General features: G+C 38.7%; 1 protein-coding gene across 3 annotated transcripts in view; it reads left to right on the forward strand.

Annotated features, from left to right (window-relative positions):
* Window positions 1-27,970, forward strand: part of PLS1 (plastin 1) — an 824,936-nt gene that overhangs the window by 591,603 nt on the left and 205,363 nt on the right. For all 3 annotated transcript variants that reach the window (XM_044071020.1, XM_044071019.1, XM_044071021.1), the window contains exon 5: window positions 20,081-20,213. In XM_044071020.1, coding sequence (XP_043926955.1) covers window positions 20,081-20,213 — 133 coding nt within the window. The remainder of the gene's footprint in view (window positions 1-20,080; window positions 20,214-27,970) is intronic.

Here is a 27,970-nt window from a genome sequence, read left to right on the forward strand (position 1 = left end):
ACTTCTAATACATGTTTATTTAAGAGTGGTAGCAGTTCTCAAGTTTCAAATATAACTTCAATGCTATCCACTTCGATTCTTCAGTGCACTTAGTACGCTTCCTGCTTTGTGTTTTGGCTTATGTACATAGACTGTTTTAGCAGGGATCATAACACTTTGCTATTTTTAATAACCTGATGTAGCTAAGCATAATCCCAATGTTTCTCAATAGATATCAAATTGCCTAGAAGACAGAACCCATATAATCAGAGTTGGAGGCACACTTTCCTTAAAAAGATTCATACAGCTGCTTCAAGAGCTCTATTTTGGAACCATTATTATTTGATATATACTTCATTAAAATTAAAGTTGGCATCAAAGGTTTCTGGCTAACTACATTTGTTTATGTTGCTGTTTTAAACACCTCATACATCACTCAACTCATCTTAGATCTTCACCATAGAACTTATTATTATTTAGACTATTGAATAAAGATTACCATTAAAACATACAAAATGCACTCTTTGGTTAAAAAAAAGAAAACACCAATGTATATTCTACATAAATGATACCCCTCTCCAAGTTAATACTGTCATTGACACCTAGACATGTTCTTGAAGTGTAAGCACTTTTTCCACTATCATAAGTCATGTGTTATTATGAACTTTCTCTGTATAGCTTAATCAGAGACCATAAGCATATTCTCCAGGTTGAAGGAACTTGTAGTTTCACTCTACTCCTTCTCTATCAGGCCTATATTAGAATGTAATGCTTCTTGTGGCATATGTTTATCAAAACATGACTCAACTTCCATAATAATCTCAAACCAGGGGAAAAAATAAGACATCAGGTTCCTAAGCTATGTATTGTCATAAAAAAATTGCAATTACCTGCTCTAAGAATTTAAACCTACATAGTTGTAATAACACATCTGTTGGAAGGAGAAATAATTCTCCAAAAGATTATCCTGCCTTTGTCAATGTATGTATGATTCCTTTTAATATATTGTTGTTCCATTACTATGTACACATGATTAACTTTAATGTGCAGTTGCATAAGTACAGGTATAAGATTCAATGCAGAAGGACATTGTATATGAATGTCATGAAAGTCTAGACTTTATTGTACATGCCCATATATCTAAAGACAAACACAAATAGATTTCCTAATGGAAAAGATGCACTCATGCAGGTAAACATGGCACTGCAAGCATCGCAAATCCTACTCACTGATACTGAATTATTACTAGTGTCATTTATGGCACTAGTCAGATCAAACCTATTGGTGAGAAGTGAGGTTGATAAGCTGTTAAGTAATACAGTTGATACTTGTTGCTATAATGCCCATATGTATATGGCAATTTATGATAGTACTAAATCTTACAATCATTCTGGTGCACATTTCAATTACTTGACTTTTGAGGTCAAATTCAGTGGACATTTAAATGTTAAATAGTACTTTTGTACTATTGTCATTTCACAAATGGTAAATATTTGGAAATTTTGTGAAAATGTGTTTGTCAGAGTATTTTATGCAGGTTATGACATTTTGTTTTTCAAGTAACTGTAAATATATTGTGTGTCAAGAAATAAGCAGTTATTAGCTACTCTAGTTAGAAAGAAATGTCTAATCTGATATCATTCTTTTGAAATAACTTTTACCTTTAAATAGTGCACCTATAAGACTTGTCTCTTTAACATATTGTAATTGTCTAATTAATGTATTTGAACTGTTTTTGTGCATATACTAAAATGACACTAAGAGCAATTTAAATATGTTAAATTATTACTAATAATGTCTTATTTTCGATATTATTACATTAGTTCTCTACTCAATCAGACAGTATAATATCTTGCCCATATCATAGAGATGTTTATTATTATATTTTATTTGTCAAACTAAGAGTAGATAACTGAATATTATATGTTGTTAGAAACATCTATATGATTCTGATTCTTACATATGTCTCTTCACTGTCTATATGTGAATATCTTAAATTAAAAATAAGCTGCTAGATTGACACACTCTGATATAAAGAAATTATTCATATGAATTCTGTATTGCATCTTAGTTATTAATAGTCATTCAAGCTGTTATCAAAACTGATTGGACTAGTGAAAAAAGGTAAGCTAGTAGGTCTTTAATGATTATTATATACTTCCATGTTCTCAGGGAAGTATCTTAAAATGAAATGGGCCTATTTGCAAAGTCTTCCTGAAATGTGACCTGTTATTTTAGAAGTGAACAAGAAACATATCAAAATATAATTTATAACATCCTGAAATTAATATTTATAAATTGATTCAGCAAAGGTTTATTTGTTTTATTAGTTCATATTAAATTTTATACTGCCATTTAGTTAATAATCTTTAATTTAATTGTTAGATGTCATGTCATTTTTATGTAGCTTTATATGTATTTACGTCTTGATATCCTTTTTTTCTCATACTACTTCAGCTTTAAACTGATGGACTGTCTTTGACAGAGGTGGTTTGAATAGATGGCAGCCTGTCTTTTGTAGGTAATGCTCATGACCATGTGATGGCCAGATCACCAATTGGTGTCCCCCAGTTGATGACTGCATGCAGAGCAGCTGTGTAGTTATTTCAATAGCCAATATCATGGCAACAGACTCCTATAATTGATTACTCCATGTGGGCGTTGGCTCTTTCCCTTACATTTGAGGAAGACATCCTGGAGGTGTGTGAGCTAATACCTCTTAGAACAAGACCTGTGGAGACAAACCAACTAAATGGTGGGGAAGATTCAAGACTTAGGGGCAGAATGTGAGTATTGCTGTTATATGTTTTGAATACTGCTTGTTTAACAGGGTTTGCCTGAACATGCTACTTCTGGATGGGTTTCAGTCTGACAAAGTTCTGTATCTGCATAGCTCTCAAATGTAGGGTTATCCACATAATGGCCAGAGGTTTGCCTGTTATGTTTGGTCTGTTCCCCAGACAGGTGTTGTCCTTGGCAAATCAGTAGCATACTCTGATGACTGCAACCAGTAGATGCTAACATCCATTTGTTTTTCAGACTTTATATCCCTCATAAAAGACATGTTACAACCAACCCTGTAACACCAGTAATTTTCTCAGTGTATAACAGCAATATTTCAAGTATGAGCATGTTTCTGGGCCTCTGTCCCAAATTATGTCAAGTTTTGTACAGATGCCATACAGTAGGAGGTTGATAGTTAGGGTCTACCATTATTTTGTTCTGTCATTCCTGCTGAGGGGAAAGGGTAGACAACATGTGGGAATCTGTACATTCAAGAGGTTGATGTATGGACAATGCTCTTAGATGCCCTTGTAACATATTTTATGTGGGGGAGAGTAACAAGTGTTTTAAAACTAGGCTGTTAGAACATGTGAGACACATTACTGATGAGAAATAAGACAGTTCTATAGTTGCACATTTTAATAATTCTCACCATGTTTGTAATAGTCATGAAAGAACATTTGTTATGTACAGAATCAGTTTAAATTCTTAAATGTGATACATTATCCCCCAGGGGGTTCAATGAGTAGTGTAATTGGAGGCTATGCATATACATGTGATTAAGTGTAGTGGGTTACAAGGTACTGCTTTGGAAAAAGTCTGTTTCTCAGTCTGAACAGTCATCAAAGAATAAATTGTTAAGTACAGAATCAATGTATGTTTTTAAATGTGATACTTTCTCCCCTAGGGGGTTGAATGAGGAGTGTAGTTTCAGGCTGTGTATTTAAATGTACTTAAGTGTTTATTGAGTCTTCTAATTAAGGCAAGTATTTCTTGTAATGTGTTACTCCTTGAAGGTTTTGGCAAATACATCATAGTAAAATGAACTTGTGTGAATTACTGTCTGTATTTTTGTTTACTGTTTTCACTCATTGTAGTTGTTTTGCTAAGAGGTCATGGTATATGTGTCGCCATTGTGTATGGCCTATCATGATTTTGTAGCAGTATACTGTTTATGTATTATTTGGAGTGGGGAGAAAGGCAGATGTGAGTGTCATGGGTCTTTTTGTATCCAACTGTGCATGCTGCCCCAGTTATGGGTGGTCTATTAGCAGTATATGTTTGTATGGGCATTTAGAGACATGTATGCATATATTTTTTATACATATATATGTGTATGTATATATATATATATATATATATATATATATATATATATATATATATATATATATATATATATATATATATATATAGTCAGTATTTTTGGTAATATATCTATATATATATATATATATATATATATCTCCACACATATCTCTCTATCCCTCTATAAAAGTAAATACTTTCTTTCATGTATATATTTATAGATAATCATTCCTCATTACACAGTGTATCTTTCCTATTGTAAACTGACTGTACTGCATGATATGTTGTAAAAAACATTTTAACATCTCATAGCTAAGCTGGCTTAGTGGTAAATTGCTGTGACAATGGTGTATAGCATCCTGGGCTCAAGACTGAGCATTGTTGGTTATTTTGCTGCTGACCAGAAGCTGGGCTGCTGGATACATAGTGATTAAGGCACTTTAAGCAGTTGTAAGTGGGTTTGCATGGGTTTGCGTGGTGCTAAGCAGCACTAAAACACGGTTAAACAGATAGGCGCTTAAATTGTGTAGGCTTCGCTTACCGACGCTTACCAGTGTGCAAATATGCTTAGCAGAGCTAACTACTGGTTATCATTCACATTTAAGCAATGTGTAAACCTGCCAGGCATAGCTCAGCCCTGGTAACCATTGCTCACTTTCCAGTCTCATAAAATAGCAGAGTAATGACATCATGTAATAAGTTTCTTTAATGTCCTGTACATAACATGCTTTTATGTGCTCTCATTACAGTAGCAAGGGTGTGACTGTACTGTACAGGGCACTTGGGTATAAATGGGTAGTATCACATGTTTTTTTATTTATTATTTTTTATACATGGGTAGTATCACATGTTATATGTACTCACACTTGCATGTTACACCAGCTACAGTACACTGGTTGACAAATATGATTCCACACATACTGTATTATGAAATTAGTACTATTAACACTGCTTTTCCATGTAAACATAGATTGCCTATTGTAGTACTCCAACCATGTACCTCTGCATGCAGAGCTGGGACTCTGAGTACTACGTTATCTTGTTCTTGGTGTTTCAGCTGTATGTTTTTATGTATCTCCTGTTGGATATTAATATGATATTATTATATGAACTGCAGAGTACTATGTTTTTTGCCCATGTCATTGAGGACTGCTGTCATGTAGTAATGACATACATTTCAGTTTCAGACTTCTATCCATCAAGACATTCATCCTAATGCATAACATGTTTACTGTCCACTTCATTTCTTTCCTCTGTGCATATGTCAGGTATTGCTATGGCCATACAACTATGTAGGTGCCCACATAGTTTTGTGCTGTGGGCCTGGGCACTGCTGCTAGCTCCAACAAATGGGACGTCCTTCATGTGGGCCTTGGCCATATTACTTGCCTGTGTGAGGGACATTACAGAGGTGGTGGACTACAGGTTCACAGACAGTAGGTGGGAATACTTCACAAGACAGGACATCTGAAGACAGCACAACAACATGGGGGAACATATCTCCAGAACTGTGAACAGATTCTATGTCATCATCAGTGTTGTACTACACATGGTGGGTTGATAGATTGACAGGGTTTGTGTAGACATGCATTTAGTGAGTGACCACATCTGACAGTGATATGTCTCTGACATACCTCCTCCACTGGCATGCTGTCTACAGACTGGCCACATGTTTGCCTGTTATGTTTTGTCTGTTCCCCAGACAGTTATTGTCCTTGGAAAATCAGTCAGGGACTCTGGGGACTGCAGTTAGTAAATACTAAACTCCATTTGTATTACTGCCTTCATATTCCTCATAAAGGATATGTTACAACAAACCCAGTAACATCAGCAACTGTCTAAAGTTCTGACACCAGTATGTCCAATCTACACCTGTGTTTGTGCCTCTGTCCCCAAATGATGTCAGGCGTTGTCCAGATGTCATGCACTATGAGGCTCAGATGTATTTAGTAGCATAATTTTTTGCCTTCATTCCTCCTACCATTTCATTGAAGTAGTAGACCCACAGACATGTTACAGGGAAGAGGCCATAAATATTGGTCCTGAGCCTGTACATTCTGAGGTGAACTGTACATTTGAGAAGTCTGTGCATGTCTGGCCATTGTTGACAAACTGTCGGGATTATGTACACATGTACATGTTATTTCGGCTGTGTATGGAGGGGGTAAGTGTTATGGCTCCTTTTTTATCCGACTGTGCATGCTGCTCCAGTGTCTGCTGGTCTATTGGCTGTATGCCTTTGTAGCAGCAGACTGAGACATGTCCTGTACCATGGTCATGATTCAGACTACACTGAGAATTGGACCACTATTTGTAGGGGTAGTATGTGACTGGAAAATTATTATGTATTTCTTCACACAGTTTGTATACACTACTGTTCACCTGCCCTACTGGTATGTGACTGTGACTGTGGTGGAACTGGTTGTGGGTATGCACTTTCACAATGGTGTCTGAATTATGGTGCTGTAACATCTCTGTAGTGCCTGACATCCCAAAGGGGATGACAATACATTCATTGACATTGAGCTTAAGGCCATGGCTCTGACACCAGTCATTGGTCTCAGTGTGGCCTTTCTGTAGGGTGTCAACATCACTTAGGTAGTTAATAGCTCCCAACTTGCAATCATCTGCAAACATTGTCAGCTAGAGTCCCTTCATGTTGGCATGGACTTCAGAGAAGTTGATACCAAACAGGAGAGGACCCAGGACCGAACCCTGTGGAACTCCACACATGACTGGTCATCAGTCTGACTTGGGCTCAGGTACTTTCACACTGTGGGTTCTATCTGTGAGATGGTTTGCAACCCACCTACGGTTATAGGAGTTGATGCATAGCTTAGTGAGTTTATCCATGAACCCAGAGTGGGGAATGTTATCAAAGGGCTTGGCCAGATTGAGTTAAACTGTATGAACCACCTTGCCTTCATCCACAGCTCTGGTGACTGACTCAAAGAAGTTGACCAGATTGATTGAACAGGCATGATCTACCCTTCACAAAAGCAAACTGTGTGGGATCCTGAGTCTGGAGATTCCCATATCCCTGTTTGTTAGGTCCATGACAATGAATTCCATAGCTTTGCATGACAGCCTTGTCAGGCTAATGGGGTGAAACTTCCCAGGGTCTGCAGCCACTTCTCCTGTGTGGAGAGGGATAACTGTAGCAGTGCACCAGTCACTAGGGACAAAGCCTGAGGTGAGGCTGTGATTGAACAGGGCACACAGGTGAGGTGCCAGTTCACTCTGTAGTTCATGCAGAAGACAGCCAGGGATATTGCCATGTTAAGTAGAAGCTGTATTCCTGGCCTTGGACAGTGGTTTGTTAACCAAAGCAGCAGTACTACTGGGTACCTGGCAGTGTACTGGTATTATGATTGATCCTTTGGGGGTGGGGAGAGGGGTAAAGTTTCCACTGAGTCTGTGTGCCAGTATATTGGCAATATCTGTTGCCTCAGTATAGGAGTTAACATTGTGCAGTAGCTCAGAGCAGATGTTGGTATTTCCGTGGAGATTATTTACATAACTACAGGAGGCCTTGTGGATGCCTTTACTGTGTGCTGCAATTCTGTTTTCACAGCTAGCTTTAGGATATTTCATGAGGAATCTCATATTTTTGTTGAGGATGATAAGGGTGTTTTTCCAGTCTTGGACTTCACCTTATTCCATATCAGTTTCTTATTTCTGTTGTAGAGTAGTTTAGGCAGGGGGAACACCAGATTGGCTTCCTTTTTCTGGAGGGGAGCATCTTGTTTCTGTTGGGAATGGTGGAATCCATCCATTTGTGTACATGTTCATAGTGCATTGGTGTGTGTTTGAAGATCATGCAACTAGTCTCCATTTGCATGGTTGCCATGAAATTAGCCACCTTTGATCTTTGGAGGCCAAAGTTGGCTTTGGAAAGGTTTTTCATGGTGGTTACCTTTGCAGGGGGGTGGTGGGAAGGATGTGGATTTCTAAGGTGATGACATTGTGGTTAGATCTAACCATGGATGAGTTGACTATTGGTGTACAGCAACAGTCGCCTATGTAACTACTGACTAGGTCAATGATGTTGTTACCTGTAGTGGGTGTAGAAACGAGCTGGTCCAGTCCATTGGAATAGATGCATTCCAGGCAACATTGGGCAAGTGCATTGATACATGGGTGGCTTTCACAGTTAATGGAGGGGTAGTTGAGGTCAACCAGTATGGTAGTGTTAGGTTGGACAGTAATATTCTCCAGGGTGCTTAGGAACATGTGGTTTGACACTTGGGTCATTGTTGGGGACCTATAGCAGGCTACAACTTGAATTGCTGACTTACCCTATGTTTGCTACACTTGCAGTATCTGTGATGCATTATGTTGGGCTACCAGTGTGGATGTGTGTACATCCTTTTTGAATAAGGAGTGTTTTGAGTGAGAGCCTTTTGAGATTTAGACTTCTAGTGTTTAGCAGCATGACCCTCAGATTACATTTGTTTGTAGGTGTCATAGATTTAGGTATATTTATGTATATATGTATATATATGTATATATATATATATATATATATATATATATATATATATATATATATATATTTATATGTGTGTGTGTGTGTATGTATTTATATACTTTTCTATATATATGTTTATGTATACATGCATATATTTTACATGTATATCTCTATAGATATATTTGTTGTCTATATTTGTCCACATATATGCATCACCATACATAAATACATGTATATATATATATATATATATATATATATATATATATATATATAGAATACCTGACTGATTCTACAGAATTTTTTCCTTACTGTTGAATGACTCTAGTGACTGATATGTTTGGAAAAGCATCAGGACTTTGTAGAGCTCACATGGTGTAGTGGTGCATTGATCTGGCTATGGTGTACAGTGCCGTAGGTTCAAGACTTAGCAGGACTGATATTTTGTTGTAAGGCAGAGCAGTTGCTGTTGGTGACAGAGAGATAAGGGCAATATTTCAAAGATGTCCCTATTTTGGGCCCCTTGACCCCCATTTTGACATCCTTTGGACATATTTGTTACAGTAAGAGGTGTGGGGTATGGATCTAAGATTCTGATGTACAACTCCAATACATATATATATATATCTATATATATATAAACATATATGTATAATATATATATATATATATATATATATATATATATATATATATATATATATTTTTTTTTTTTTATGTACATAGATATATCTGTATGTATTGATTTACTTTTCTATCTATACATGTATTTCTATATGTATATATTTCATATGTATATCTGACATATGCTATGTATTTATTTGTTCATATGTATATGCAGCTCCATACACATATACAGTTATATATATATATATATATATATATATATATATATATATATATATATATATATATAAAACTTGACTAATTCTACAGAATCTTTTCCCTACTGTTGAATGACTCTACTGAATGATATGTTTGAAAACATCAAACACATCTACAGCTCAGAGGGCTTACTGGTAGATTGCTGTGGCTATGGTGTGCAGGGTCCTGCATTCAAGACTTGCAAGGGCTGATTATTTTGTTGCTGGGCAGAACAAGGGCTGTTGTGTACAGAGTGATTAAGCCACTTTTAAGCAGTTGTAAGCAGGTTTGTGTGGGTTTGCACAGAGTTAAGTAAAACTAAGTGACTCTTATGTCCGTTTACGTTAGCTAAGCTTCACTTACTTCCACTTATGTCTGATTAAACCTGCACTAATTTTAAATAAAGAAAAGAAAAAAAGGGAGACAGGAAAGTGGTGAAATGGGGGCAAGCATGGGGTAAAACAAGATGAGAGGCAGCTAGAGATATGTAGGATGGGTGTAGGAAAGGACCATAGCTCTGCATTTCTTCGACAGCAACAGCTGATATGACTGTAGGCAATTTGGAATTTAGAGCCTCACACCCCACAGGGAGGGGTGTGGGCAATATAAAATGATGATAATTAGTGGGGTACATTGAGTAAGGGGACCATGTCTCTGGGTGAAATGCAGAGCTATGTATGGGACATATTTTTGTTGGGACAGATGCCCTTTTTTTTTTAAGGTGAGAGTGGGATATTGGGGAAGGCGTGTAGGTAAGTGTGGGTAGGAATGTTTTGTAGGAGAGGTTGCATTTGCAGAAAGACAAGACACACAAGAGAGCAGACAGGGGCAGTTTGTGACACTTGGGAGTGAGACACCTTGGATGGGGAGTGTGGTTGGTAATCGGATGCCTATGAGCCCCCCTAGATGGCAGTAGTGGGACTGATATCCCACCCAATGGCAGTCACCACTACTCCTTCACAGCCCCAAAGGTGGCTGTGCTGAGGGCTGAGCTGGAGGGGCCTGCTGCCCCTCAAGCTGTACCAGTCTACCCTCCACCTGGTGCAGTTGTCCATCCAGCTCCAACTGGAGGACACTGCGCACCATGTCACGAACCTCTTGACAGGTGACAAGATCCTCACCATATCCGTGTGCAGGGGGAGGATGAGCCCCATCCCCTGCAGCGGTTCCACCCGAAGGTGGTGCAGGATCATCAAATGAGGGCGGTCCAGGTTGGGTGACAGATGTGCTGGGACCCAGTGCCTCGGCCAGGTGGGGTGGGAAAGGTGGATCCACCAGGATTGGCCTTCCCGAATGTGCTATGGAGTGAGAATCAACTAGGTATATTATTTAGTCATGAACAAAACATTTAAACATTAGTCAACACAGCATGCATGGGTGTTCCAATTGACCCAGAACAATGGAATTGTAACAGTGGCATGGCAAACAGAACACATACAGAAATGGAATGGCAGTCAGGCTTGCAACAGCATGCCAGTTATATTTATGGCAACAGGCCAACAACAATGGTTATTCAACAAGGTATATTAGTTTGCACACAGTTTCAAATATAATAACCAAAATGGAACAAAGGTCCCAACAGTAAGTTTTGGTAACAACATGCACATATTACATTTTTTTGCAATTATTGGAGCAGATAAGTGGTGGGGGAAGAGAAAATAATTCCATTAATAACTGCATTCAGTGATACTTCTCAATACACTACTGTTCAATACTCTACAGTTCTACCCTCCCTTAACCTCTACCTGGGCCATGCAGCTACTTATGCACATACACACCTGTACATATGTGCACCTGGAGTACTATAGCACAAGGTATGACAGCTCTATGTACATAAGTATAGGGGACTCATACCTGTCATACTTAATGGTACAAGTAACAATGTGTTCCCTGTCCTGCTGTTCTGTAAGTGTGCTTTTGGCATACTTGTATTGTGATGTTATCTGGGTGCAGCTTTCTTGGCAACAGGGAAAACTATCCATGACAACATGACACTTGAGAGGCTTGTATTGGCCCGACTGCATAGTGTAGATGTCTAGCCTGCTTCTATTTGTAGGACTGGGGCTGCTCAACAGAACATTTGGACACATTTTGTACATATACCCATCATACTGCTTCTGCAAATATTTATTTACCTGTGGGGAAATACCTGTTCACAATAGATCAGTGTTTCTACCAATATTCAAGTTTACAGCTGTAGAACTAGAAAGACATGTTAGTAGCAGTCCCTGGATTCAAACCATGGTATGTGTGTGCAAAAGGGAACTACAGACCTAGCCCTTATTAGACTGAACTACTGGGGAAGTAGTGTCTGTTACTTGGGTTATTTCTGTCTAGTACATACTTTTCTACACACTACTTTTTTATTAAATGTCTTTTTATTTGTTATCCATAATACCTACAAGAAACATCAGAACAAAAAACTGTTGATGTTACTGTTTACACAATATGAGCAGATTATTAATACTAGACATTTGGACAATTTAATAAAACAGACCTTAAGTTAGAATCAAGTCAACACACTCTACTTTTGCAGTCTGCACCTCTTAGTGTCTCACACTTTGCTGTACATTCAGGACTACATACAGACGAAATGCAAAGGTTAACACAAGGCAATGCTGTCAGGAACAGAGTACAAGACATTACTGAAGAAAATATTTACTTTTGCATTTTGTCAGTTATTTCAGATCTATGCAGACAAACAGTGCTATATCACTTCAACTCAGTTACTGCATGCTGCAGCAGCTACACAATTGTACTTTTCAGATACAAGATGAATGAAAGACAACAGTTTGTGGTAGTCAGCTTTATTATTTTTGACATAACACTTTCCATAACTCAGAAATCTACAGTTAGTATTACTGCATGATCTGCACAGGAGGACTGCTTCTCATTTGTAGATGTTACAGTAGCCCTGACCCAGCAGTTTCTTAGCAGGTTCTTTCAGACAGCCTAATACATATCCTACTCTTCCTCTCCTCAGTTGTACCTTGTTTGATACAAAACTCTGTATTACACAGCAACTGGCACAACTGAGTTCTAACACTGACAGCCTGACACATGCATTTATTCAGTACAGTTAGAGGACAGTTATATATACAGACAGTACTACCTTTACTATTTCTGATTTATTACAGCAGATATTACAAATATTTCTGTAGTCACCAAACTCTCGGCGCAGTCGGACCAAGCTCTGTGCATGGACATCACTGTTCACAGCCCTCTTGTTGGTAGCTGTATGGGGAAAGAGCACACATTAAGCACACCTGTACAGTAATATATATACAATTTTTAAATAATTATTTACAAATACACAGACTGGATACATACAAATGTCTGGGACGTCCTCCGCTCGTGCCTCTTGGATCCACTGGGCCAAGAGCTCACCCCTCCTATGCTTTAGGTCATCATAGTGATGACGCACCTGCTCACCAGTTCGGGGTATGCCAGTGGCACTGGTGAGATTGCGTGCCAAATGGTCCCAGGCCCCCGCTTTGTACTGGGAGCCCTGGTACGGGCCCTGCAGTAGTCGAGTTTCATGGTCTTTGATAAAGAGTCCAACCATGACCCTGGACTCCTGGATGCTCCAGTGTTGCGCCTGCAAGCGATCACCCTCTCCTATACCTACCATTGTTGCTGCCCTGATTAGACTCAAATAGATATGGCTGTATTCCCGCCTGTGTGGTTTAAATAAGGCCATTTTCCTGCTCTTTTCTGTGATTGGTCGATTTTCAAATATGCTAAGCTATGCTTAGCTTCGTGCAAATCTGCTTAGCAAGGCTTAAACCAGCTAAGCAAAGCTTACAGTTGCTAAGGATTGCTTATATTTTCATGCTTAAGCAATCCTTAGCTTGTTTCAGCAGAGCTGCGGCCGGCTTAACTAGTCACAAACAATTATTTAAAAAAAAAAATAGAAGAAGTTTTTTTTACATTTCCCTATGGCCTTTTCCCAGCCCTACACTACCATATGTGAGGCATATGACTTACAAATATCATTCCAATTCATAAAAAATAATTTACAACTGCTTCCACAGATAAAATATGTTAGCCAGAGCTGGGACTCAAACTGTGCATGGCTTGCATACTAAACCAGTGCTCCAACCACTATGTTGCATCGGCAACAAGGATTGCTCCTTCAGAATTCTATTTCACTCTCAAACAGCATTTAAGCTGGGCTGAGCAAAGTGCCATGGCGTGCAAACCTGCTGCACTGTGCTTAAACTTTCTTTTTTATTGTAAAAAAATATTAAATTATTACATATCTTTATCAGCAGGTTGCAGGTATGTGGGGCAGGGATCTGGCCATTCCAGGGGCAGTCATGTACTGTCCGGGCTACTTCTTAGGGATTGTGAGTTTTTTTTTTTATTTCAGTGTCCACAGACACTGACATGCTAGTTTTACATTTCAGTGTCCGCGGACACTGAAAACATGCATAATATTAGAGCCAGGCTCTAATATTATGCTACTTCTCAACTGGTTGACTTCATCCCTTCCACAAGAAACCATACTTTTAGGTGACTTTAACACTGACTGGTCAGAATGTACCAGCCAAAATCCCTCTACCCACATTAACCTCCATGGGTTTACCCAAGTCATATCTACCCCCAAGAATAGACAAAACCACTAAATGGCAGTCACTCTTGGACTGGATACTAGTTACTGACCCCAGTCAGACCCACCAATCAGGCTGTCTCCCTGACAGCCTGAGTGACCATCAAGCAAAATACTTAGGTAGACACTGGTCTCACCAACCAAATCAGCTCATTCTCAGGGTCATACGTAACAAAAAAAACCCTTTAGAGCAAAAATATATAATCAACTCACTAAAATGTTGCATTTGGACTCCCTTAAAACAACTAACACTAGTTGAAGCTGTAGAGTACTTTAACTCAACCTTTTTAAACATCCTAAACTCCCATGCTCCACCTAGGACCACTAGAATTAAAACCAACCATGCACCATGGCTATCAAAAGAAACAAGGTCCATAATGAAAGAACGAGACAAAGCCTGGTCACAACTTCACAAACATAAAACCCCTGTCTTAAAACAGAGATACCATGAGCTCCATAACCAAGCCAAAAGACTAACAAAACTTGACAAAACTAACTACTGTAAAACTTTACAGGAAAAACACAACAACCCTCAAAAATTCTGGGCCTCAATAAATAACCTACTACACCCAGGAAAAACTACCACTACTTCCCCTGTACTGCCAAATAACCTAGACAACCTCCTCACCCAATTTAACAAATACTTCACAGATACAATCCAAGCCCTTGCCAATACCCAAAGCACTAACACTAACCCCACAACATTAGCAACCCCCACCATTTCCATTGCAGAAAATAACCTCCCCAGTTTCTCCCTACACCCAGTCACAACTAATACAATTGCTAAGCTCCTCAAAAATCTTAAACCAACAACTCCAGCAGCTGTCAACCTACCTGCAGAATTCCTACAAATTACTGTAGAAGCAATAGCCTATCCTGTGTTCATCCTCATTAACAGATCAGTAACAGAATGCAAAATACCCCACTCTTGGAAAATATCCACATTATACCTTTACACAAAGGAAGCCAATCCTGTGACCTCACAAACTATCGTCCCATAGCAATTATATCTCCCCTATCAAAAATATTAGAGAGAATAGTCTATTCCCAGCTTATGCACTACCTCCTAAAACACAACCGCTATCCTCATCCCAGCATGGTTTTAGACCCTCCCATAGAACAACCACAGCATTGCTCTCATTTTCAGACACTGTCAATACCCACAGAAATAACGGTCTACAAGTATCCTCCATATTCTTAGACTTATCCAAGGCCTTTGATATGGTCAATCATAGAATGCTCCTGAATACCCTCGCTACCCTTAACATAAGCTCCTCTACCATATCCTGGTTTGGGAACTACTTATCTAACCATCAACAGGCAGTCCTATGACAGAACCAACTGTCCCCCTTACTTCCAGTAACTATAGGTGTCCCACAAGAGTCCATCCTCGGTCTACTACTATTTTCAATATTTACTAACCAAATTGCATCATCTTCACTCTCTGCCTCTATAGTGCAATATGCTGATGACACCACTCTTATATGTGCCGCACCCACCCTGAATGAACTAAAAACCATAACCCAAAAAAACTTTACCTTAACTGAAGAATGGTTCACTAATTTCAAGTTTATACTCAATCCCAAAAAAAAACAAAATCATTTTCTTCTACCATGGTAGATCTCCTCCCATAGACAACAGTTTTGTCATAACATCTAAAGATAACGCCCTTATCACCCCAACATCTCACACTAAGCTTCTAGGTATTGAAATTGACAGCAATCTGAAATTTGACATCCATATCACCCAAACAGTCAAAAAGGTCAACAAAAAGATGGGACTTCTTTATAGGAACCACCATTACATGACCAAACACACCAAAGCCACCATGGCTAGAACCCATCTGCTATCCATCCTCCTATATGCCTCCCCTATCTTAACTAACCTACACCAAACAGAACTATCCAAGATGGAATCCTCCTACAACAAGATTGCCAAGTTCGCTACCGAGGCAACCCATAGGTCCCATCACCAAACAGAACTATCCAAGATGGAATCCTCCTACAACAAGATTGCCAAGTTCGCTACCGAGGCCACCCATAGGTCCCATCATTGCCTAGCCCTTAAACAACTCAACTGGCTCGAGTTTCCACGGCTGCTCCAACTCAAACAACTAACAATTGTGCATAAGCTCTACTACCATCCTGACAAAACCTCTGCCCTGAAACAACTAATTTCCCCCTATAACCCCTCCAGAAACTTAAGATCTGCACACTGGAATCACATAAATATCATCAAACACACAAATGAAGCAGGTAAATCTCTGTTTACCTGCTCCATTGCCAGATGCTGGAATACTCTCCTAGATCACCTAACTTCAACATCCTCTACTAACCAGTTCAAAAAACTTCTCAAAACACACTATTTAAAGAAATGGCTATACCCATGTCACCCCCCCCCAGGCTAAGTTATACTAACCTAAATAAAGTCAGCTATGTTAATATTTTATACTGTTTGCTAAGTATGCACAAGCTACTATAGCAAGCTACTCCATGCTTTTATCCTGTGAATATGTTTTTCACTGTATTATACTCTACTATTATTTAACCTTATTGAATTTTCAACTACCATATTGTATTAAACTGTATTGCACTGTATTGTGTTATATTTGGAGCTTTTCACCCCGGGCCTCCACTGAAAATGGACCTGTGTCCAGTTGGACCTTCCTGGTAAACAAATGTAAAATAAAAAGAAAATCAATACTTCCTTATTTGTAAATGCCGTATGGCACTTTCTGAGTGCACGGGATGTGTTTAAGTGTCCATGCAGGACTTATACATGCCCCCTGCACTCATACACGGATTGTGTAGGTGTAGGAATACAGCAGCGCACCCTCATTAATATGTAGGGTGTGTTGCTGCTGTATTCCTACATAGAACAGTCTGCGCAAGAATAGACTATTCTTGCATGGACTGTTCATGAATCCCAGGGTGTGTCATATGTGATAATTTAATAAAGATGTTTATTAAAAAAAAATTCCCTATGTCAGCTTTCTGGAAACATCCAGCTGTACGATGTAAATCTTTAATTGGCAGGAAGTCACTGGCTAAGCTCTGCTAATGGCTCTGCTGCCTTTCCAACACAAAATGCAGTTACTGAACATTTTTAAAATTTTACATTTTGATGTATCTTTATAGTGAAACAATTACATATTTTCTATAGTTTTTCACACTTCACAGCATTACTGCAAAAAAAAAAAAAAAAAAAAAATATATATATATATATATATATATATATATATATATTTATATATATATATATATATATATATATATATATATATATATATATATATATATATATATCTAGGACGCTTGCACAAAATCACATTTCCACGAAACGTAAACAACTAAACACAATTTAGCGAAAGTGCTTTTCAATGAAAAAGCACTTTCACTAAAGTGTACAAAAAAAAAAAAAAAAAAAACAACAAAATTAAAAAAAAAAACAACACAGTACTCATGTTTACGCAGGCGGGGCAAACCCCTCTACGCCCCCTCCCACCTCCACTAGTTTTGCATTTTCACTCTGAGATTGCACTAGAGTGGGAAAAAGGGAATATTCCCTTATCCCCACTGTGCTACAATTTCAGCAGCAGCCATTTCCCCACATTTTCATCTATTTTTAGCACACTTTCACAAAAGTGCTTTTCTGGTGAAACGGTCGTTCGATAAATAGTACAGATCCCATATATATATATATATATATATATATATATATGTATATATATATATATATATATATATATATATATATATATATATATATATTTTTTTTTAATGATTTTTGCATGCATTTTTTAATTCTGGGATTAAGAGGCTGATTAGTAGGCGGCTGCACCAATGACAGTACTGCAGGCATTCTAATGGAATGTGCCATTGATGGGAGAACATACATCTCAACCTCTTAGCCCAAGAAATCTGGACAAAGGCTGACATAATGGGAGTACAAAGGTCCCAAAATAGGGACAGAATTTAAATACTGCTTTTATAAACTTAGAAAGTTGTTAGAATAACAGGGTATGTATTAAAATGCATTTTCTAAAGGATAGGAAGTCTGAAGCTCAAATGTATGACATTGCTTAATAATTTCATTCCTCATATCATCTCAGTGATTTGTCAGAAAAACAAAAATATTATGAGGAACAGACCAACATTTTAAGGCAAATATCTGGACAGTCTGTGAATATTTGGAAAGTTGACAGGTGTGTGGGAGAACTAGACACTACGATTAACCTTTCAGTATACTACTTAGGCCATGTCCTCTTCTTCACCTGAGGTCATAACATCTGAGTAATGACTGAAGAAATGAAACTGCAGATATACGCAGCAGAAATGAATTTCCATCAATTGCTTGGTGTGATAGAGTGAGGGGTTTGGTAGTTTGGGAGTCTGAGAATAAAGTGAGGATGTCCTTCTGATGCTTTATGTGGTAGATATACCACTTATTACCTACTAGGAGCAGATCTCAGAGCATACCCGGGACACACTGGAGGGACTAAATCTCACAGATGGCCTAGAAATTTCTTAGAATCTGAATGGATAAGATGAGGACTATTTATTTATCCTGCTGTTGACCAGGTTAGTCCCACTAGGCTAGTAGCCTCTTTTCAGGTGAAACCCAATGTACATTAATACTACAAGGTGAATTCTGACCAGGGCATCAGTAAACTTCTACACTTTTCAATAGGTGCCATGGGACCTTTTACATCTACCTGTGCCACCACCATCACAAGCAGGTGAGACCTTGGCTTAACTTCTCATCCAAAGGACAACACACTCAGGAATGCAGCACCCCTTTATGCTATAGTTTTGTTTCCTGCAAACTTCCACTTGCATGTTGTAAAACAACCATTGGACCACCACTGCCTTCCTTCTGGATAGGAGGGACAGCATTGCCATTTTAGCCCTTCCCTCTCCTGCCTTGTGCTTCTAGTACCTGGAATAATTTTCAAACTCAGATCTCCTGGATAGTGTAGATAAACTTTTGTTGACATACTAAGAGTGTGGATTAAAAAAAAAAATAAAAAATGTACATCAGGTATCTGTTTTATCGGTATATCTCTGTCATATTTTCATGTATTCACTCTAGTGGCCTTTCTGTGTTTTTTTTTCACATTATCATTTGTTTTATCACAACTACTTAGATTATGTGAGCTGGTGGTGCACGTCTAGTGTTTTATCTTTTAGTTTTCCCTACTGTAGTGTGACTATGGTGCTGATATATGTAAGTTAGGGGGTGTGGGGGTCAAGCCCCTACCATCTAGAGGATGCAGGGGAATTGATCCCTGCAAAAACTTTTGCTGTCTTTTCATGTTTTGGGTTTATGCTTTCCAGTCTTTTAAACTTGCTGTTGAATGTATTGATATCGCATAGAGAAGCCATTTTTGTCACACGGTTTGCCTGGGATCTACCATTACAATATCTGCATGCATTTGTGTGTGTGTGTGTGTGTGTGTGTGTGTGTGTTTATTTATATATGCCGTCATTAAAACCTACCCCAATTTTGCCCATTTTTTACATGTGTATGAGATGTTGTGTCAACTGTCACCATCCTTCTTGATTCAGTGCCACCCTCTTACCTTATTGGACAGTCATGCCTGACTGTCACAGGCCTACTCTTACATAATCCATCCATCTCTTTGCTGTACGTCCTTGTTTCCTCTTGCTTTCTTCCTGTCTCTCCCATATTTTCTTCACCAGATTGCCTTCTACTTTCATGCACGTGTGTGTGCGTTTCTCTGTATGTATACATTGTTTTTGCACTGTAACCTGCCTACTAGTTGTGGCACTTAATAGGGTTTATAGGTTAAGTTTTTTTTTTATATATTAACCTACAGCCGCAAACCCTGAAAAGAATAGAAATTCAAAATTTAATGCTATAACTTACACTGTGATATCATACAGTATGATTTGTTTAATGCTAATGCAATTCACACTTGTTGAAGTCACATTTTAGTGTTTTGAAAAACTGTTTTATTAAGAAAACATAAAGAAACATCTTCTAAACACAGAACATTCATCTGTATTTCAGTCTGAACATTCTTTTTTCTTTTTTATCAGATGAAGAAAAGGTTGCTTTTGTGAACTGGATAAATAAATCACTGGAAAATGACCCTGACTGTAAGCATGTTATCCCTATGAACCCTGAGGATGACTCTCTTTTTAAAGCTGTTCGAGATGGTATCCTTCTTTGGTAAATGCTGCATTAAGCTATATACTGTTTTATTTGAAATATTCAGTGACTGCATGCAAATTGATCAGACAGGTGTGTATGTATGTATGTATATATGTATCTGTTCTGTGTGTGTGTATATTTTTTCTTTCTTTTTTGTGGTTAGCGAAAACTTCATTGATATGATTATAGCCCATAAATGAAACATTTGCTATCGCCTTCCTTAATAAGGATGAATAACATGTTGTCAGTGTAGTCCTCTCTTAGGCATCATTCTTTTTTAAGCCCTGACAGATCCTTACCAATCTGTGTACTGTAAGATTAGTATAATGAAATGCCCAGAACCCCAAGCTAGAATGAGCGTGCAGACTAAATGGTCGTAATTCCTTACACTCAACAGCACCCCCTGAATTTCTATCATTTCTATCACTTCTGCTCTCATTTCCAATCCTTTAGCAGTCTTTGTAGAATTTAACCAGTTCTTCAATGTCTGCGTAGGTCAGAGTCAACATAGTTCATTGACTATGGTAGCTCACACCCGTCTTGATAATTTTGTGGGGGGGGGGGGTTCTAGTTCATGCTACTGAAGCCAAAACTCGCAAATTACTTTTGCTGAAAATAATTTATTTCATTATTTCATTATTTAATTCATTCTCTGATTACCTGTTTTATCCAGTAGAAGCTCAGAGGGAAACCAGAGAATATTCTAATGCCCTCTGAATGTGGAACACAGAGATAAGTGATCCTGTATAGGATGCCAGTCTATTGGGGGATGCATTCACACTATTAATCACATGTGACATATACATAATGTTAATTTGAATAATTGCCAACTCACATACATTGTGTATTTTGGGATCTGGGTGGAAAATGAAGCACCTGATTAAAAAAGAACAATGTAAACACAGGGAGAACATACAGACACCACAACGAAGAAACTTCAGCCACGAACAGAACTGAAGAACTAAACACTGTGAGTCAACCCTGATAACTGCCGTACAATGTAGCCCCCGCAAAAGTAATTTGCTAGAGTTAAAGTTGATTTAAACAGCATACAGCAGCGCTGCTTGTATAAGTTGTTATAGGAGCTGTAGCACTCACCTTTAAGCACTCATCTTGTTTTTATTCCCAAAGTGCTGAAATATTCTAAGTGTAATACTGGGACTGTTGGAATTCCTGGAGGCACCCTTAAGACAAAATATTTTTTGAACTGGATCTTTTGTTGAATAGGGAGATTCTGTGGGAAACATGCTGCTGTCATTCACCTCATCAAAACTGAAAGTGATATACATTATTGTGTCTAACTTGTACTAGGCACCCAAAGCTCTTATAAGTGTTCTACCTAGGGTGACACTAATAATGGGAGGTTATGCTAGTGTCACATCAGATTCCATCATGGACCAGTTGTGACCTGCTAATTGCAATTCATCCCCACAGAATGAGAGAGCTGACCTTCAGCTTCTACAGCTTACCCTCCATGGTGTTCGTCTAATCGAGGGATTCTACTGAAATCCTGATCAACAGCACTGTAGCCAGGAACAGGCTAAGGCTTGACTTCTAAGATGTACAGTAGCCATTTTGATTCCCACTTCCATTATTAGGAGCCAGTATTATCTGGCATCATTTACATGCCTCACCTTTCAGTATTTTCTAGTGTCAACCTACAACCATGTAGCATGGCCATCTGCCTTCATACTCCCGTGGCATAGTGACACTGGGAGCAAAAATGCTAGCTGTGAAATGGCAGTCAGAAAATATGTTGGTTAACATTTGAGAGGCAGTAATGGCCTTGAGGGCTGGAAGACAGAACTTTTGGCTATACTAGTACATAAGGATTCTGAGTATGACAAATCTAACCCTGCCTGCAATCATATTATGAGGTTTAGGCAAATGGCATAGCTGTACCAGTCATATTTAAACCACTTGACTCTAGATACCAAATTCTTACACCTCCTCAGACACCCCTCATAGAATTGTAATATCACAATTTACAGAAACAGACTTGGGAGTGAGTTGTGAGAAAGCCTCATAACATGTAGATATTTGGGAGCTTTGCTCTGCTCAAGTGTTTTGCCCAAGCGCTGTTCGCATCTTTGCCCTCTTTAAGCACTCATTTCAAAATTTAGCTTGTTCACTCAGTGGAACTAGATCTTTTATGAGGTTGTGCTCATTGGCTGACTCCATGATAGCAGCTGAGTGAAGCATTTTTTTAAATTAAAATGCAAATTCACTATTTGTTTTAGGGCTTAGTCTTTGCTCAGAGCTTTTCCCACAGAAGTATGAGTGCATTAAAAGCAACATAATAAGCATTTGGATTTGCAGAGGCTTCAGTGTTCTATTATATTTTTTTCTTTTTCATTCTTATGCTCTTTTACTATATCTTTAAGAGCCTTACATATTTTCATGTGTAGTATGTTTGGAGTGTTTTACTGCTAAACACACAGGAAGCATAGGGGTGTAACTCAAGACATTTTTGCTATCACACAGCTATTGATTACTGAATGTACCAAATTTTTCACTGGCACAACATATTTGAAATAAGCACAGTGACCAATGAGGAAGTTCTCAGCTATTTTCACAAGTCTTTGTTTCATTACTCCCATGTTACAGTTTTTGGCTACATCTTTACATATAGGAATGCATTTTTGTATGAAATATATTTTTTGTATTGCTATCTATTTTAAAGTTGTATCAAAAACTATGTGCAAGTGTTTTTGTATCTTTTTTATCAAATAGTGCTTAATAATGTGAAACCTGGTATCATATTAAGTATTAAATTTCTCTGTAGGCTGTTGGGCCAGAATATCATACCCTAGTTCATAAATTGCATCTCTTACATGTCTGTCATCCTGTCATTAACAACTCTGCTATGTTTATTTAGATCCTTCAGGCATGTCATTTGTCACTAATCTACTATCCTTGTCATTTTATTAATGAGCATATCTGAAATGTCTTTCTTCATAAGTAATTCTACAAACAATGTGATTTCAAGTTTGACCAATATTAAAATTCAAACTATGAAATGTGCATTCTGCTACAATCTCGTGAAATCTCAAGATCAGATTCTGTTTGGCTGAAATTTGCTTTCTTTAAACATAATTTAGTGAACTTTGGAATATAAAAGAATAAATACAGATAGATTCTTTTTTTTTTCATTAAGTACAAAAGAAAAATGAAAGTTTACAACTTATGTTACGAAAATTCATCAACTAATTATGATGCCTTACTATAGGAAAAGAAAAAAAAAACACCTCACCCACTGTGTCTTCTTAAGCTTCAGGAGTTGAGATGCCTGCTATCTGGATTAATGCAAAATGTGTCAGAAAGAAAATTCCATAGTCAAAATGATGCATAACATATTAATCTATTTGTATTCAAATGTTCCAATTTGTGCCTCATGAAGTAATGTTTTCAAATGTACAAAAACATTAACAAATGGAGAAAAAAAACAATAACTTGAACTCACTAAACAACCCCATCCCCATTCTCCCAACGTTTCTAAAACACCTGAAATGGTATTCAAACTACTGGATCAGAATGCTTCACAACAGCTCCTCCTATAATCACTATCCAGGTGAAGTACTCAAGAAATGTACAGTATTTGCCCAACATCATGAAACTAATTACAAGGTATTTTGTCCATCTTTGCTTGGTTCATGTTTCACTATCTTGGGTTTTGGCTATATTTTCCACAAATGTATTTGCCTGGAAGATCTTTCTGCCTGCCACATTTGAACTGGCTGAGATTTTCCTTAAAATGTTAATGTTCTCTTGATGTGTTCTTCCACATAAAATACATCATCCCAAGTACTGTCTCAAAGTATATTTTGTTTTAGGCCTTGCTGAGTTTAGTTCTGGTGGCTGCCAAACGAAGCAGTTATTAGAAAATGGAAGTCATAGGCTAAGCTAACCATACTAGAAGTAGTACATACAGTAACAGAGATAAAATAATTGAAAGCAGGTTCTTTAGAAAAGAGCAGGAGCAAATTACCTAGAAAAAACAGGAGTTTTGTGAACAATAGACACAGAATAATGTCTTGGTGGAGGAATGAGGTTTATGGGAACACAGGAATTGCATGAGCTATGTAATGTCTGACTGACAATGACTGTATAGAAGATTATATGTGATGTATAATGTTTGCAACTGAAAATAAGTCAATATGGTCTGTTTTCATTTATATAAAAGTATGATTGCCTATATTACAAGTGATAATTCAATAAAGAAGTTTCATGTTTAAAAAATGTGTATTTTTATTTCAAAGCAATTATTACTACTGTCATAAATAAGCTTTTCCTTTCCATCATCCCATACAGAAATATATGTACATATGAGTCACTTGTGGATTTACACAACTGATTAGGGGAAAGAAATGCATTCTTTATCAATATTTTGTTTAATCAATATGACCAAAAACATGTAGGTTGATAAGTATAGCAAGAGCAACAATAAGTTACTGAACTGTAGTTTATTGGCCGTTTGGCAGTTTTTCCATATCTTTCAACTTACAGGTTTAAAAGTCCGTGTTTGTGCTTGTTTCTCATCTTTCCTGTAATTAGTCTAGTCCAGATACAGATTTGCTGTATCCAGGACTGCTTGTAAGCTTCTGAGTCCCCCAAGCCTTTCTGTGATGGAGGGAAGCCTTCTGGCTTATCAGTGGGAGTGGTAAGCACTAGGTAGCCTATCTACCACAAGAGTGGTTTCTGGCCCAGAAATTGTAGTTTATTGGCCGTTTGGGCAGTTTTTCCATCTGTTTCAACTTTCTGGTTTAAAAGCCCACATTTGCACTTATTTCCCACCTTTCCTGTAACTAGTCTAGTCCAGATACAGATTTGCTGTATCCAGGACTGTTTGTAAGCTTCTGATCCCCCCCAAGCCTTTCTGTGTTGGAGGGGAGCATTCTAGCTTATCAGTGGGAGTGGTAAGCACTAGGTAGCCTATCTACCACAAAATCCAGGTACAGATTCTTAGTTTTAGCACTTGAATTTGCTTATTCGTGCTCAGCACTCATTCAGAACTTGTTGTAGCACTAAATAAGGTACAAATTACTACAGCACTCAACCTTCCTCTTTACCTAGAGGAAAACAGTTTTTGTACTTACTTTCCTCACTTGCTTAGAGAAAAACAGCTCTTATACTCACTTTCCTCACTTGTCTAGAGGAAAGTAGTTTTTTATTCAGGCGTGTCCAAGAGTCAGCTCCTAGTGTTCTCTCCTGACTATCTGATGAATCTGGGCATCTTGGGACAATGTAGCAATTGCCTCATGTACACAGACAACCCTCTCCTCCTACCACCCAACACCACAACCTGTGAGAGATGCAGTTATCTATCCAAACTGGAGGTAAAGCTCTCTCCAACCAAGACTGAACTTGACAGTCAAGAGGAGAAGGTAAACACTTGCACCACACCACACTCATCACATAGTCCCACTAAACCTACACCACCAAAATCCACACATAGAAACACAAAAACATTCACAGAGGCTCTCAATAATAATCTGCACAAGCATAAGAGACCTCCAAAGCAGAAACACAAGCAACCTCCACCCCCCCCAACACAACCCAAATGACACATAGCCCACAGACTCAGTGTGCCAATAAACCACAGCCCATAAGGCAAAGCAACGTACCCAACACACTAGTCATAGGTGACTCTATAGTCAGGCACACTGATGTCCCACTCACCAGGCTAAACAAGGAGAAGGTTACTGTCAGCTGCCTGTTGGGTGCCAGGATCTGCCACATAACCCATGCACTCATGTCACGCCACAACAAGCACAAATATGACTCTGTCATTGCCCATGTTGGTGTGAACAACCTGAGACGTACCTCCCTGGACAACATGAAAAGAGACATGGAAGAGCTCTCCGATCTTGTAGCCCAGGCAGGTATGACCCTAGCCCTGAGTAGCATCCTGCCATCACCCAGAATGATACAGCAGTACAAGGACAAAATGATTGACTTCAACAATTGGCTAAGCTTCTGGTATCATTCTAAGGGGATCCAGTATCTGTCTGCCTGGGATGACATGGTGGACAGACCATGATGCTTTGCGAGAGATGACCTGCACCTGTTGCCCTGGGATTCTGGAAACTGGCTAAGCGTCTTGCCGCCCCTATAGTGCCTTTTTCAGGCAAGGTTCAAATGACAAATTCACCACCATAACAGGAACAGGCATGCAAAAACTGAGGATAATGCTACTCAGTGCTAGAAGTCTAAATCTCAAAATGCACTCACTCGAAGCACTTCTTAAAATGGAGAACATCGATATTTATGCAGTGACTGAGACCTGGTTCAAGGCTGTAGAGAGCACCCCTGCATTACCAGGCTATAACTCATATCACACTTTTCAGCCATCTAACCTGGACCAGAACACCAAAGGTGTAGGTGTGTCCATATTCATTAAGGATATCCACACCTCCAGGCTAATTGGGCAGCATAATGCATCCGAGGTTATCCAAGTGCAACTAACTCTGGGCAAAACTGCAATCCAAATTGTAGCTTGCTACAGATCACCCACCATGCCCCAGGATTCCCACTCCTCTTTTCTGATATACTGGAAAATATTAGGGTTCAACCAAACACCCTAATAATAGGTGATTTCGACTACCCCACCATTAGCTGGGAAAACTACTCATGTACCAACTCCTCCACTCAACACTTTCTGGAATTCATAAATTCCAATTCCCTGGATCAACTTATCCACACCTCCTCCAGGGGCAACAATATCCTAGATCTAGTCATTACCAACATGAGTGGCCAGTGTTTCACAGCTGAAGTCAACTCCTCATTGGTCAGATCCAACCATAAGCTAATCACCCTTGATATCCGCATCCCGCCCCCACCCACCATTAAGGAAACCATGGTAAAAAATTTCTTCAAAGCCAACTTCATGCTTCTTAAGACAGAAGTGGTGAACTTCATGACGCCCATGCAGATGGACAATACAGTTGCAACTGCTGAATCCTACACAAATGCACTCTATAAGCACTTACACAAGTGCATGGATCGTGCTATCCCAAACAGAACCAAGACACTATCCTCCAAAAAAAGAAAGCCAATCTGGTGGTCCCCTGCTATAAACAAGCTCTACAACAGAAGGAAGAAACTGTTGCAAAAGAGAGTAAAATCCCATGAGTGGAGGAGCTCCCTGGTCAACTTCAGTAAGAAGCTGAGATCCCTGATAAGATCCTCCAAAGCTAGCTACGAAAAGAAAATTGCCACTGATTCTAAGGGCAACCACAAAACATTCTATAGCTATGTCAAGAATCTCAATGGCAACACCCAGATCTACTCTGAGATATAGCACAACAGCAAGAAAATTATAGAACCAACTGATATTGCCAACATCCTGGCAGATAGGTTCAGTGCTAACTTTACCCCCCTCTCACCCCCTAAAAGGCCCATATCTATACAGGAAGACTGCAGAGTCCCTGTAATCACATGTATGCAGGTAAAAGCTGCACTCTCTAAAACCAAAAACACAGCATCCATGGGACCGGACAACATCTCAGGCTGCATTTTACATGAACTTCAGAACGAACTGGCTCCCCACCTAAGCCCCATGTTCAATCATAGTCTCATGTCAGGCTTTGTGCCTACTGAATGGTGCACAGCAACAGTTATCCCACTCCTCAAAGGGGGAGCCACCAGTGATCCTGGGAACTATCACCCTATTAGCCTGACGAGCCTGATTTGCAAGGCCATGGAATGTATCATCATGGATCTCATAAACAAAGACATTGGTAACCTCCAAACTCTGGACCCCACCCAGTTTGGGT

This window comes from Protopterus annectens, chromosome 5.part0 (genome assembly GCF_019279795.1).
Source record: "Protopterus annectens isolate FY-2018-M chromosome 5.part0, PAN1.0, whole genome shotgun sequence".
Classification (NCBI taxonomy): Eukaryota; Metazoa; Chordata; order Ceratodontiformes; family Protopteridae; genus Protopterus; species Protopterus annectens.